The sequence below is a fragment of the Tachyglossus aculeatus genome (assembly GCF_015852505.1).
Source record: "Tachyglossus aculeatus isolate mTacAcu1 chromosome 12 unlocalized genomic scaffold, mTacAcu1.pri SUPER_6_unloc_1, whole genome shotgun sequence".
NCBI lineage: Eukaryota > Metazoa > Chordata > Mammalia > Monotremata > Tachyglossidae > Tachyglossus > Tachyglossus aculeatus.
In genome coordinates, this window is record NW_024044828.1 from 22,238,336 (window position 1) to 22,253,423 (window position 15,088).

A 15,088-nucleotide genomic window follows, 5' to 3' on the forward strand; every position below is an offset into this window, starting at 1 on the left:
TGTGTGTCAGGGGAAGGGGGGAGTCATAGCCCACAAAGCTCCTTCAGCGGGAGTGGGTCCTGAAGAGCCCAGGTGAAAGGGCATCATGGGATGGAAGCGTATCCCCAAAGGGTTGGGGCGGGAACTGGGGAACAAGGGGCTGAGGCCTGTCCCTGGAGGTCTTCCCTCTGCCCCAGAAGTGTCAGTCCAGCCTCTAGCCAGGACCCTCCCCCACACACACACCTCAGAGACAAGTCTGGTTGGACAACCTCCACAAGGAGGGAGTGGGGCAGGGAGCTTTTTTCCCTCACCAGACAGTCCACCCCACGGAGGGGTCTGTAATATTAAGACTCACCATCTGACTTTTTCTGGGGTTGTGTCTACTGCTCAAGGGCGAATGGATGTCAGGGCCTGTGGCCTGGCACCTGAGTTTGGACACAGTAAATGGCCTGTCCATGCTATCTTGCTGCATCTGCCTTGGCTAGATCTCTCTGCCTTGGGGGTCACCCTCTTCCCGATTCCTATTCCAGTAGTTATTCTCTTTTGAAACCTTGGAGACATGATGTCCCCTGCAGGCAGACAGGATCAGCTGGTATGGGTGGGGCCTGGGCAGCTGGAGGAGAGGGTTTCCTAGTCGGAGAAATCTTCTCACCGTGTGGGTGAGAACTCTGCCCCAGTGTGTAGTTTGGATTGTCATGGGTCAGCCTGAGGAGTGAATCATGAGGATCCACCCCCTGTGTGTGGTTTGGACTGTCATGGGTTCGGCTGTGGGGTGGACAGTGATGATCTGGTCCCGGTGTGTGGTTTGGACTGTCGTGGGTCAGGCTGCAGGGTGGACGGTGAGGGTCCTGCTCCAGTGTGTGTTTTGAGTCACCATGGGTCATGAGGACCCAGGCCCAGCATGTGGGTTGGGCAGCACAGGTTGTGTGCAGAGGCTGGAGGGCAGAGCCAGGGCAGAACAGCAGCTCCTGATACTTTGGCTGAGGAGCTTCAGACTGGCTTCTCCTGCCTGGACTCAGCTGTTTCACCTAGAGAATAGGTCTGCAGGACCGGGCTGATGGCCGTTGGACCAGGCCTGGCCCTGACCCCAGAAACTGACGGCAGGAGGCGGGTTAACCCAACCTAGTTGGGACGTCAGGCAGGACCTCAGTGAAATCGGGAGGAGGGTGAGGACAGGTCACAGCAAGAGGAAGCTGCAGAACCCAGGCACGGAATCCGGATGGTGCTGGGCTGAGGCCGAGACTGCTGGGCTCTGCGCTTGTGCCTGTAAAGGCAAGGAGGTGGCCTTGGGTCAGTGCCAGGGTCAGCTCCAAGGGTATGTGAGAGAGGAAGGGGATGTAAACTGTCTCGTGGCTCAGTGACAACAGCATGGGCTTTGGAGTAAGAGGTCATGGGTTCAAACCCCAGCTCCACCAATTGTCAGCTGTGTGACTTTGGGCAAGTCACTTAACTTCTCTGGGCCTCAATTACCTCATCTGGAAAATGGGGAGTAAGACTGTGAGCCCCCCGTGGGACAACCTGATCCACCTTGTAAACCCCCCAGCGCTTAGAACAGTGCTTTGCACATAGTAAGCGCTCAATAAATGCCATCATTATTATTATTCCCCGGGGCTCTGAGGGCTCCAGACCCAGCTCCCCTCCCCCAGCAGTCTGGTCCAGAGGGTCATCAGGACTCGTTGCTGCACAGAACTGAGGTTTCTGGGGAAGAAAATGATCTGTATCTCTTCTCCCCCTCTCTCCGGGACAGCGTTGACAACCCCACTTTCCCCCCACTCCACCGCAGCACCCCACCCCTTTGAGGCTAAGGCCTGTGCTCTTGCTCTGCGGCCTCTCCGTCTTCGGCCACTAGGGGGCAGCACGACCCCTTTCTGCCGAGCCTGCCCGGACCTTGCGACGGACCAATTAACCCTGGGCGAAGTCAGGTTCATTGGGTGGCCTCAGTCCCGGGCTCCAAGCCTTACAGGAATTTTCCTGGACACGGACAGACGGGAGGGGGCTAAAACAAAAAATATCCCTGGCCCGAGAGACGGGGGTCAGCAGCAAAATCCTTTCAGCCCCACCCTTACATCTCCACCTCCGTACCCCGCGGCCCAGAGGGGAAGGGTAGGAGCCGGAGAGCTGCCTTTGGGCACGGGGGACTAAGTGGCCCCATTTGCCTCCCAGGGTCGCCAGAGAGATGGTGAGATCATGGGTGGGCAGCACCAGGCATCCTCAAGGGATGATTTCGAGGAAGGCTCTGGGAGCGAGGGCCTCTAATCACCCAGTCAATCAGGCTTTGGAGAGGCTGTAACAATGCCTAGGGTGGTGGGGGGACAGACGCGGGTCACAGTTGGGGCAGGAAGTATGTAAAGAGCTGGTTTCCAGTGAAGTTGGGGAAGTCCAGGAGGTGGGGCTATTCCACCTAACATGATCGAGGACAGGTCAGCAGAGCAGACTGGAGTGGGTAGGAGTGAGGTGCCAGTGGGCAGCTGAGCAAGTGACATTTAGATAAGGGGGCAAGGAACCTTGTAAAAGAAGGGAGAAGTTGGTCAGACCCTCCTTTTCCCCTACGCCCTCCTGCTTTCCCATTATTCATGGTTCTCGCCCACCCGGGGGACTTGAGTAAGGCCCAGGTTCCGTTAAAATCAGACATCTGAGTGGGACCCTCGCCCGTCCACCTGAACGGTCAGCTAGCATTCAAACCGTTCCTTTGTGCTTTTTGAAAGGAGCAAAGCGACCCAGCCTGATGCGGATGGATATTTCTCCTCACGCCAAGCGTATCTGTGAGTGTGTCTGTGCGTGCATATGTGTATGTGTGAGCAGGTGTCCGTGCGTGCATTCCTGTGTACATGAGAGTGCCAGAGTGTGTGTCTATTTGGATGTGTGTGCCTGTGCTTTTGTCAGGTGATGTGTGTGTGGCATGAGCATGCCTAGTTTCATCATCATTGTTACTGTTGTTAGTAGTTGCTTCCACAAAGGACTGTCAGGGGACCAAACATTGTGCTGAACATTGGGAAGAGGACCCAGGACAGTGAATTAGACCCATCCACACAGCCGATGTCAGGGGCTCCAAGTCTTAAAAGTGGGGAGAGGGACAGACAGATCGAGAAATAACCAGGCAAATTCAACAGAAAGCTCAACTTTATAGTGGTGCTTTGTATTTTAAGACGACACCATTATCAGTGCAGTTCACCTATGGGTGGTGTGTGGCTGAAGAGGCCAACGTGGGATCCCGGTCACATTGAGCACATATAATAATGATAATAATAATAATAGCAGTGTTTGTTAAGCACTTACTACATGCCAAACACTGTAGATACAAAACAATCAGGTGCAACACAGCCCTGTCCCACATGAGGTTCACAATCTAAGTAGCAGGGAGAATAGGTACTTAATCCCCATTGTACAGTTGAAGAGACTGAGGCACAGTGAATTTAGGTGCCTTGCTCAAGGTCACATGGCAGGCAAGTGATGGACCCGGGATTAGAACTCAGCTCCTTTGACTCCCAGGCTCAAGCTCTTCCTACTAGACCCTACTGCTTCTGAAAAGGTCTTTCTTTGTGTGTTGTTTTACTTAATGTTTGTAGTGCCTGGGCTGTTTTTTTTCTTTTCCTCCTTGTCGACAAGTCAACCACAGCAAGAAGAGAAGCCCCGCCCCTCCCTGCTGGGGACCCTGGCTCCCACGGGAAGGGGCTTCTCCCAGGTTTGGCGGTGGAAAGAAGGGAAGGGCTGCCCGGCGGAGCCCGGAGTCCCAGAGGAGGCCAGTGTGCATGGGTGTGCGCATGAGTGTGTGCATGTGTGTGTGTGTGTGTGTGTGTGTGCATGTGACCGCTCACATGTGTGCTCTGAGGCACGTGTGCATGCTTGCATGTGTATATGTGGGTGGGCACGTGTGCCCGTGTGCCCTGTATGTAGTTCTTGGCCCTGTGACCATCTGCCTCCAAAGCCTTGCAAAACGACCCCAGGCCACCTGTCTAGACTCCACAGGGCTCCCTGCAGGCTGGCATCTGCTGGGCTCCCCCTCCCGAAGGGCAGCCATGAGCAAGGCACCCCTGCCGTGGGGCGCGGGCCGGCTCCGGGACGAGCAATCCACCACTTATTCGACCCGTACAGCGGCGGCACCAGTGGAAACCCAGCGTCTTTCCCTGGGGGATCGCTTCCTCCCCAGAGCAGGGCAGGGCTGGGACCAAAGCTGTGGCCCCGGGTGGATCCAGCGGCTTGCCGTTTCCACTGGGGGGGGGGGGGGGGGATTCTGACTCCAAATCCCCTCTGCCCCCGGGTGGGGCGGAGAGGAGGACCTTGATCCGTCTGACCACGGGACCACTTCCCCAACCTCTCCCGCCGTCCCCCTCCCTGCCCCTCTGCGGTCCTTTTCTCTGACTGTGGTCGGAGGCGTGAAGCCTGGTGTCCAGTGCAGGAAGTGAGTCACCAGCCCCTCGTGGGGTGTACGTTGGGAGGATTGGGAGGGGGCCGGGGTTGCGAGTGAGACTCTCCAGCGGATCCGGTTGTTAAAACGCCCTTGTCCGTAGAAGCCTCCTTCCAGGAGACCATGAGCCACGGGAAGGAGGGGAAACCCTTGGGTGGCAGATGGAGGTGGTTCTGGCCAATTCTGGTAGCAAAAAAACCCCTCGGTTCTGCCCTTGTCCAGACCCCGGCCCTCTCACCCTCCCTGCCAGGACTCAGTCTAGGAGCCCCACTCTACCTGCTGGTTGCCACGGGGGTTTGACCTGGTTCTGTTTTGGAGGGTCCTTTCGTCAATTCACGGATCGGCCTGTGTGGATGTCTGTCCGTCTGCAGGTCGACCCGTCTGTGTGTCCGTCTGTCCACAGGTCGGTCCGTCTGTGTGTCCCGTCTGTCCACAGGTCGACCCATGTGTATGTCTGTGCGTCTGGCTGTCCTGGCCCTCAGCGGTGCTGAGGTGACCGAGGGTCTGTGAGCTCCAGTCCAGCGTCCCCTGTGTCCTTGTCGTCCGCAGGCTCAGTTTGAGCTCCGAGCCTTCCGTCTCCGCGGGGAGCACGCACTGGCCACCGCCCAGCTGGAGGAGACCATCAAGACGCTGCGCCAGGCCCTGACGGCACGGCTGGGCGGCGGCGGGGAGCGCAGCCGGGACGTGTGTGTGTCCACCGACGAGGACCAGCCGCCGAAGACGTTCCGCAGCGTCTTCATCCAGACCGACCGGGAGACGTTCCTCAAAGGCCACGACGGGGACGGGGACGGTGGCGGCGGGGGGACGGGCAAGGCCGCCCAGCCCCCGCCCAAGAAGTTGACCATCTCCTCCCTGAACCAGCTCTCTCCGCCGGGGGACGCCACGGACCCGGGCTCTGCCCCCGCCACCTCGGGTCCCCTGCGGTCGCCCCCACCACCCCTGACCCTGTGCCCCCCAGCTCCCCCTCCCCCTCCGGCGCCTCCACTCCCTGCGCCGATCCCAGCACCCCCTCCTCTACCCCTGAACCCAAGGCCCCCGCCCCCGCCCCCACCGCCACCGCTGACCTCTCCAGCCCCGGGCCCCCCACCTCCTCCTCCACCCCCCCTGCCGTCCATCCTCACTCCCCCGCCCCCGCCCCCGGGAGCCGGGCCCCCGCCCCCGCCCCCTCTGGGGTTCTTGTCAGGGGGAGGGGCTGCCTCCCGCCAGGCCCCCCGCAAGCCGGCCATCGAGCCCGGCTGCCCCATGAAGCCTCTGTACTGGACACGAATTCAGCTGGGCGCCGGCAGGTACGGGCGCTGCAGGCTGGGGGGCCTCAATGTGGGTATCTGCCACGGCGGGTGGGGCCGGGGCAAGAGCCAGACCCCAACATGTCCCTACTTTGTGGGGACCCCAGACAAATGCATCCCCGCCCCCAGCTCCACGGCAACCGCTTCTCCTGCTCCTTCCCCTCCGAGGCTTTCTGAACTGTTGCTCCTACCTTTACCCTGCTCCCCACGCCCCAACCAGTTCTCCTTTCCCCAACAAATAGCTCCCTTCCCCCCCACCCGCAACTAGTTCTCCTTTCTCCCCAAACCAGCCGTCCTTTCTCCCTAATCAGCTCTCCTTCCCCCTTTCCCACCCCACCGGGGAAAAATTCACAGTAACCTTTAGGAGAGGAAAGAGTACCTCACAGTAACCTTTAGGAGAGGAAACATGCCCCCCTGCAGACAGCGACCAGATTATAGACAGACCTACTGGCGGTCCATTGGTTACTATGGGGAGAGTCAGTGATGCTGGAGGGTCCACCCTGCGTCACTGGGGGAAGGTCAGGGGTGTTGGACGGCCCGTGCTGGGTTACCAGAGGAGAGTTAGAGACAGATGGGTGAGAGTCTGGGTTGTTGGGAGGTCCATGCCGGGTCTCTAGGAGACAGTCAGGGATGGAGATGGGAGAGTCTGAGGGGTTGGACGAGTAGGTATTTAGAAGGATAACCACACACGGTCTCTCCAAGTGTCCTGTTGCCCCTGACAGATAAAGTCCAGGGCAAAGGGGTTTTGGGGTTGCCCCAGTGGGACGGTGCTCTGACGCTGAAGCTCTCTCCAGCCCCAGAGGCGTGGAGACCCTGAGCCGGGGAAATCATCGGCTGGGGGCCGATACCTGTCTCACCCCACTTTCCTGGCCCTGCTCCCCAGCCTTAGGGAGGCCCCCACGCTGTGGGACACCCTGGAAGAGCCGGATATCCGAGACCCCAGCGAGTTTGAATATCTGTTCTCCAAGGACACTGTCCAGCAGAGGAAGAAGCCGCTATCCGAGTCCTACGAAAAGAAAAGCAAAGTCAAAAAGGTATTTACCTATGCACGGCTCATACCCGTGGGAGTTGAGGGTTACTGATGGGGGTCCTCCAGATACACGAACCTGTGGTGACTTTAACGGCCAGGGGGAAGCTGCCCCCCCCCCCCCCCGGCACTGTGCCCAGGAAGCTTGACCTCCAGGTCTGCCTGCGCAGGGCTGTGCTCAAAGCCAAGGGTTTGGCCAGAACCGATGCCGTGGCGGCTGCTTTGTCGTACCGTTTTAGGGTTCTGTTCAAACTTTCGGGCCAACTCCTGCCTCCCCTAGCTCCCCCAGGGCCCCTTCTATCGCCTCGGTGCTGGCCAGGAGCCCCAGGGCCACCGCCTCCTCCTTGGCCCTAGTCCAAGCTTCCACAGTTGAGGCCCCAGGTGGCTCAGCAGGAAGATGGTTTGGTCTGGCCTGGGTATCCAAACTACTGATGACAGAACTGTCCGATCACTGGACACAGCCCCAGCAGGGCCAGGCCACAATTCAGCCCAGCCTTGGGCATTCCCCCATGATGGGCACTGACTGCCCAGGCTCTGATGGCCACCACGCTGACCCGTGCTACTGTCTCTATCCAGATCACCAAGCTGCTGGCAGGCAAGCGTTCCCAGGCCGTGGGCATCCTGATCTCCAGCCTGCATCTCGAGATGAAGGACATTCAGCAGGGTGGGTCCGGGGTGGTCTGGGGGCGGTGGGCTGGGGGAGGGGTCCCCGTGAGGCCATCGGGGGAATCCCTGAGGGTGGAGGAGACTCGAGCAAGTAGAACTGGCCAGGTCAAGGGGTGGAGGATAGGCAGTGCCTCATCGTTATCTTTCCAAACCCCACCCCCTGCCCCAACCCCACGGCAGCCATTTTCCAGGTGGACGACTCAGTGGTGGATCTGGAGACGCTGGAGGCCCTGTATGAGAATGTGAGTGCCCGTCTCTGCCAGACCAGGGTGGGCCGGGGTAGGGCATTTTGGCAGCTGCAATAGGCCGAGGGTCGGAGGCAGGGCCGGTGCCCCAGATCTTAGTTGTGCTCTGTTCCCAGGGCTGCTGGGGCGTCTCGCTCACTGACAAGCCCTCATCTCACTGGGAAAATGAACAGACCGCTTTGCCCCCTCAGCATTTCTCACTGCCTCAGAGCCTTCCCCCGAGCCTTCCTGCCACCCTGGCATCTGCTCCTGCCTCCCTCTGCTGTCCCGGCTTCTCCCCAACCCTTGGTCTCTAGCCGAGGCCACCGTCCCCTCACCCCTGGCTTTCTGCTGCTGAGCAGCGTGCCCAGCAGGATGAACTGATCCGAATCCGGAAACATTACGAGACGGCGAAGGAGGAGGAGGTGAAGCTGCTGGACAAGCCGGAACAGTAAGGACCCTTGAGGCTCTCCTTGCCCCTAAACATTATTAATAATAATAAATAATAATAATAATAATAACTAAGCCTAGAGAGAACAGCATGGCCTAGTGGAAAGAGTACGGGGCTAGGAGTGAGAGGACCTGGGTTCTAATTCTGCCTCTGCTAATTGCTTCCTGCGTGACCTTGGGCAATTCACTTAACTTCTCTGTGCCTCAGTTTCCTCAACTGTAAAGTGGGGATTCAATGTCTGTTCTCCCTCCTACTTAGATTGTGAGCCCCATGGGGGACAGGACTGTGTCCAATCCAACTAACATGTGTTGTCCAATCCGACTAACATGTGTCTACCACAGAACTTGGAACAGTGTTTAACGAGTAACTGCTTAACAAGTTCAATAATAATAATAATCATGTGTGAAACACTTACTATGGGCCAAGCACTGTACTAAGCACTGGGGTAGATATAAGATAGTCAGATCTGACGCGGTCACTGTCTCTCATTGGGCTCTTAGTCTAAGTAGGAGGGAGAACAAATATTGAATCTCTATTTTACAGATAAGCAGAGTGATGCATAGAAAAGTTAAATGGCTTGCTTACGGTCACACAGCAGGCAAGTGGTAAACTAACTCAAGGAGGGGTTACACACTGCCCCTGTTCCCTCCCACTGGCCCCTGTGAAGGGGCTGGGACACTGAACCTTTGCCAGCCTGAATCCCCAGTGTCTGTCCCAGACTACTTGCTTCAGCCCTGTTTCACCCCTGTTTTCTGGACTCTGGGGTGGGGAGAACATCTAAAGGAGGGGGTGGCTTCACCCCGTGTGAAGGGGAGGGGGGGACATTTGGGCAGAGGGGAGGTCATGTCCCCATCAACCGGCCCTCAGTCCGGGCTGGAATGGGTTGGGGGCCAGCGTTGGGGGGCAGGAGGTCTTGGGGCTCCTGGCTCTGGAATGAATGGAAAGCCTGGGGGATGAGGGTCAGTCTGGGAAGCCTGATGCTGGAGCAACGTTTGAAGGAAGGGCATCGCAGAAGCTGGGTCTGAAGGCCTGGCCCTATGTCCTCTGGACTGTGCCCCCTCCCTCCTGATCCTGCTCTGAGCTGCCTATCCTCGGGCATGTCTTCTCCCAAAAGCACCTGGGGGCACTAGTGGTATTTACTGACACCTGTTACCTTGTGGGAGACTCTGGGAGTTCAGGTCAGAATGGGGACCACCCCCAGCCTCCAACCCACCCAGTAAGTCAGCCTGGAGGGGTCATCCTCCCTGCCACCAATGGCTCACAGTGCATAAGACAGGGGTATCTTCTACCAACAACCTTTCATTGACTCAGCCTGGAGTTGCCCACTGCTTCCAACCCTCACAGTGAATCAGATTAGTGTTCCCCACCATCTGCCCCAACAGTAAATCAAACTGGAGCGTCTCCTTTACCACCTAGGAGGGGCAGTGAGCAGGAAGCTCTAATGTGGCCTCTGGTCGGGGGTGGGGGGTTTCAAAGCATTCTGGGACCTGTAGTTCCTGTCAGGGTCAGAGCCTAGAGCCAGGATCGATCCGTTTGTCCCCGCAGGTTTCTTTACGAGTTGGCCCAGATCCCGAACTTTGCTGAGCGTGCTCAGTGCATCATCTTCCGCTCTGTCTTCTCCGAGGGCATTGGTGCCGTGCATCGCAAGGTGGAGATCGTCACGCGGGCATCTAAGGTGGGTCGGCCGGTCATGGAGGTGCCAAATCACTTCCCTCAACTGCTGACTCCAGAGAACCATGGCAGCCCTGCCCGGTGGCAACGGGCTGGACCAGATTACCTCTGGAGGGTCCGTCTGGCCTTTAGGAGTCAGGCTTGATGGAATGTTTTAATCGGTCCTGGATCCCTGGGAAAATGGGTCAGACAGACAGCCCTACCCTTGGGAGGCTGCCAATCCAGCAAGAGGGATGGGACAGATGGACAGTCCTCTCCTCAGGGAACCCGCAGTCTGGCAGGAGAGGAGGGACAGAAGAGAGTCCTACCCTCTGGGAGCTGCCAGACTGGGAGGGAGACAAAGTCCCCCGTGTGGCCATCTACCCCTCAACTGGCCTCTTCACCACTGCCACGTGCCCTTTCGCCAGTGTCAAGGTGGGGTGGGGGGTTGGGCGGAATCTAGGCCGTGCACCAGCTTGGGGAGGGGGAGAGGTTGATCAGGTCTCCTGGATGTGCCTCGGGACAGGGCTTGCTGGACATGCAGAGTGTGAGGGACATCCTCGGCCTAATTCTGGCCTTCGGCAACTACATGAATGGGGGAAACCGGACGCGGGGCCAGGCCGACGGCTACAGTTTGGAGATCCTCCCCAAACTCAAGGATGTCAAGAGTCGGGTGAGGCCCGTGAGCCCCGTCGCCTGCATCCCTGGGGCCCCCAACTCCCGTCCCTGCCCCTCATGTCCCTGTGACCCCTCCCCCCATATCTGCACCCCTCCACTGCCTTCTTTTTCTGCGTCCTCACATCCTGGCACTCTGCTCCCAACAACTCCAAACACGCTCAGCCCAGCTGGTGGATTCTCATGGGAGCTCAGCGCCAGCCCCACCTACCCCTCCTGCTTGGGCCCACCCTCCCTCCTGGGAGCCATGGAGATCCTGGCCAGATTCCACAGACCCCGCTCTCTGACCCAAGGATTTCTATGCCCCAACTCAATGGAGGCAGCCCCGCCCCACCTCAAAGAGGGTTTCCATGTTTATCCCATCCTATAGGACAATGGGATCAATCTGGTGGACTACGTTGTGACCTATTATCTCCGGCACTACGATGAGGTGAGTGGCGCCCCCCCCCCTCCCCCAGCGCTGGTGTGGTTTAGGCCTCGGGACTCAGGAAGCACAATTTCCCAGACCCTCATGGGGTGTCACCCCCCGGTTCACGGACAGTGGCTGTCTTTCAGGAGGCGGGAACCGACAAGAGTGTTTTTCCGCTTCCTGACCCCCAAGAGCTCTTCCTGGCAGCCCAGGTCAAGTTTGAAGATCTCCTGAAAGACTTGAGGAAGCTGAAGAGGCAGCTGGAAGGTAAGCAGGGTCTTCATTGGCCTCTGGCTGCTAGAAAGCATGGCAGCCCCACCTGAGAATGGTCTCCTGCCTCAGTCTGTAAGGCGGTCAGCTAATTGGTCAGTCAGGATGTCGGTCCATCCGTTGGCCCATTGGTCAGTCACTCCGTCAGCACACTTGTCTTGGTAAGCCCTCTGTAATCAATCAATTGCATTTATTGAGAGCTTACTGTGTGCACAACATTGTACTAACCGCTTGGGAGAGTACAATATAAAGTGGTCATTGACGCACTGACACATTATGAACTGTATCTCCGATCTTGGCATCACTTTCATCCAACCAGCTTTGTCTGCTGGCTGCCCCCTCAGCCTCAGCCTCAGGGGTAGGGACTGTCTTTCATTCATTCTTTCATTCAGTCGTATTTATTGAGCGCTTGCTGTGTGCAGAGCACTTTACTAAGCGCTTGGGAAGTACAAGTTGGCAACATATATAGAGATGGTACCCAACAACGGGCTCACAGTCTAGAAGAAGTCTGTGTCTTCTAGACCACATCCTACAAAACACTCAGCAGAGGCCTTTGGGGTTTCCTGCAGAAGTGCCCAATAGTTGTTCTCCTTGGATGATGTAGAGACAGTCTCCTTGGTGGAGGCAAGTGGGGTTTCCTATAGAAGTGCCCAATCGTTGGTTCCTTGATGGAGCCCGTGAGGTTTCTTGCCCAGATAAGGCTTTTTCAGCCATGTCAGGAAGCTCTTTCCAGCTGTATTTCTTCTCCAGTGGTTTGGAGTTCATTCTCCTGGAGGCTTTAGTTTGTGTGCCGTGTGTTAGGTGGATCAGGAGCCAAAGTAGGGAAGATGTCAAGTGATGGTCAGCCTGGCAGATTCAGTATGTTCAATCCTAAGCTTCCCAGTCCTTAGGTGTATCCCTGACTTCTAGTTGTCATCTGGGTGGTCGATAGTTCATGGAGTGGAGACGATCAAAGTGGTTTGTTCTGCGTTCCCAGTCCGTGAGGACGAGTCAGACCCGTTAGTGTTTGTGTGGGTGAAGAACCGGCGGTGGACCGGACTCCCCGACTGCTGCAGCCTTGGGGGGCTGCACCCCGGAGGGGCTCTTCCCCCGAGGACATAAATATTGACCTCAGCACTGGTGCCAGGTGGCTGGGCGGCATGGAGGGGGCTTGGTGAAAGCAGGGAGTGCGTGCGGGGGTGGAGTCTGGCAATCTGGGCAGCCAGGGAGCGGGTGTGAGGCGGTGAAGGGTTTCAGCTCGGGACATTTTTACTTCAAGGCATAAAATAAACAAGTTCTAAAATGTTTATTGTAAAAGGGGTCGGGGGCTCTCAAATAGCCTGGCTCCGGGACAGGAGTCGGAGGTCAGTTCCCGGAGAGGCGGCAGTGGCGGCCAGACCGGGAGATTTCTGTGTCGGGTGGAATGCATGTGGGGGTCAGGGCGCCGGGGCCCCAGGACTCGGGTCTGTGGAAAAGCAAGAACAGGCTCCTGTGGGCTGCCACTTGCCAGCTCAGGGAGGGTGAGGAGCCCACGGGGGTGGGTTGCTGCAGCTGGCCAGATCAGGGCAGAGGACACCACCAGCCGACACTGACCTTGTTCTGGGTGCCGGCGGGAGGGCCCAGAGGTGGTCACATGGGGGTCGGGTGAGAGCGCTCTGCCTCCCTCCTCTCCCCTTCCTGGTGCCAAAACCCAACCTCATTAGGTCTTCGCCTTTCCTCAGCAGGAGGTGGGGAAGGGGCTAAGGGGAAAGGGCTGTGGGAGCCCTCCCGGGGCATAGCAATCTCCCCTCATCTCCCGCACTGATCATCTCCCACTGCAGGGTGGCCCCTTCTGGCAAGTTCGGTGGCCTGACCGTGGTCTCCCTGTGGCTAGCCCCAAAGGCACATGGAGAGAACTGCTGCCCTCACTCCCTCCGCCCCCTCCCTTCCACCAGGCCTGACCATCCCTTCGGAGAAAGGCTCCGTGAGAGAGGGGGCGATTTTCACACATACTGCGAGGTGGGCCGGGGGTGGGGGGGTTTACGACCGTCATTAAAGTGGCGAAGCTGTGGGCCAGACCCCAGCCCGCGGCCAAAACGAGACCAGATGTGACCGGCGAGTGGCTCAAAGTGGCTGGCCAGGACCCCGGGCCGCTGCGGCACTTCAGATGTCCAGAGGTGGAGGAATAGCGTCCACTGGGGGCTCCCTGAACCGCCGGGCTTGGGTGGGTGGGGCCAGCGGCCACCCAGGGGACGCTACTGACCAGGGGAGTGGGGGACCCCTGCCCGCGGGGTCTGCCATTTTGATGAGGAGACAGGACACACTCGTGCGCACACACACACACACACATCACTTTAGCATTCGGTGCAAGGTCTGATACTGTATAGAATCTGTGCCATTAATTTGAATTATTTATAGTGTCTACTATAAAGGTCCTGTAGGGAATTTCCAGACCCAGATAAATACAATGTCTCCCTTACCCTCCACCCGTCTCTCTCTTTCTCTCTGTCTCTCCCCCAACCCTCACTTCCTTCAAGCATTTAGAACAATGTATTGCACCAGTGGGCCCTCAATAGATACGATCCCCACCACTTCCCTTTCCTGCCTCATTTTTAAAATGGTATTTGTTAAGCGCTTACTATGTGTCAAGCACTGTTCTAAGCGCTGAGCGCTGTTCTAAGCTCATTCCTTTCCTCCCTCTCTCTGATCCTCCATCCTCCGTCCAACCTCCTGGTCAGTTAGTCCTGAAGGGACCTCTGCGCCAGTCATCCCACTCTCTAACTACCCCTACTTCCTCCCTACAAGCCCTGCCCTGCCCCCCGACCTGCCTGTTGGAAATGGGTTTTGACCCCCGACTCCCTCACCCGCTGGAAGAACAAAAGGAGACTGGGTGTGTGGGTGGAGTGGAATTGGGGTGAGACCCAGTCCGAGGACCTTCCCCCCCTCCACGCGCCCCTCTGCCCCCAGCCCCCGATCTGGACCTTCTAGGCGGGGCAGCGCAGCGATGGCAGCCAAGGGGATTAGCGGATTAGCATCGCTCCGGCCATTTATCCTTGGAAACTCTGACGCTCTGACGGGAGCCATCTGTCTGCTGGCGGCCACTGGGTGTGTTGAGTGTCCTGGGCACAGGAACCGAAGACTACTGCCCTGGGTCTCTGAGTCCACCGCGAAGCAAAGCAGGCCGGGGGAGGGGACACGGCCGGGGGTGCGAGAACTTCATTGAGAATGAGAGACGCCGGGGCTCAGAGGACGTTTAAATTTGCAGCTTGTAGTGACCTCCGATGTGTGGTGGTTTTATTGTCATTGTCGCTAAACTTAGTGGTGCTCCAGAGGCTTCAAACTGCTCAGCCCAAGGGGGCCAGGGCCAGGGACCACGGACTACCCAGGCCAGGATGCCAGGGCCATGGACCACGGGCTACCCAGCCCAGGGTGCCAGGGATGTTTGAGCAGCAGCGTGACCTACTGGAAAGAGCAACAGGCCTCTGAGTCACAGGTCTTGGGTCCTAATCCCGCCTCTGCAAGTTCCCTGCTGTATGAACTTGGGCAAGCGATTTAACTTCTCAGTGCCTCAGTTTTCTCATCTGTAAAATGAGAATTCAGTGCCTGTTATGCCCCCTAATTAGACTGTGAGCCTCATGCTAGCCAAGGACTGTGCCAGACCTAATTAACGTGGATGTACCCCAGTGCTTAGCACAGTGCTTAACAAATACCATAATAATGATGGTGGTAATAAATCGATCGGTGGTATTTATCGAGCTCCTCCTGTGTGCAGAACAGTGTATTAAGCGTCTGGGAAAGTCCAAAAGAGTTAGTAGACATGTTTCCTGTCTTCCAGGACCTTGATGTGTAGAAGGGAGTTGGCCGTTTGAGCAGGCGGTGATTGCGGATAGACTCTGCCCTACTCATTGCTGGTAGTTCGGGGGCCTCGGGCAGCCGGGGCTTAGCGTGGAAACGGGACCTCAGGCCCCCGGGGAAAACTCTTTGGTGTTGGTCGCTTCGCCTCTGTATTAAGCACTTGGGAGAGTACAATATGACAGATTTGGTAGACGCGTCCCCTGCCCACAACCAGCTTACGGTCTGGAGGGGGA

At 57.7% G+C, this 15,088-nt stretch overlaps 1 protein-coding gene across 1 annotated transcript in view; it reads left to right on the top strand.

Annotated features, from left to right (window-relative positions):
* FMN1 (formin 1) overlaps positions 1–15,088 on the top strand; it is a 29,241-nt gene that overhangs the window by 4,372 nt on the left and 9,781 nt on the right. Inside the window, exons 6-14 of the mRNA XM_038741098.1 lie at positions 4,934–5,670; positions 6,554–6,704; positions 7,274–7,361; positions 7,544–7,605; positions 7,950–8,038; positions 9,584–9,713; positions 10,215–10,361; positions 10,734–10,793; positions 10,919–11,039. Coding sequence (XP_038597026.1) covers positions 4,934–5,670; positions 6,554–6,704; positions 7,274–7,361; positions 7,544–7,605; positions 7,950–8,038; positions 9,584–9,713; positions 10,215–10,361; positions 10,734–10,793; positions 10,919–11,039 — 1,585 coding nt within the window. The remainder of the gene's footprint in view (positions 1–4,933; positions 5,671–6,553; positions 6,705–7,273; positions 7,362–7,543; positions 7,606–7,949; positions 8,039–9,583; positions 9,714–10,214; positions 10,362–10,733; positions 10,794–10,918; positions 11,040–15,088) is intronic.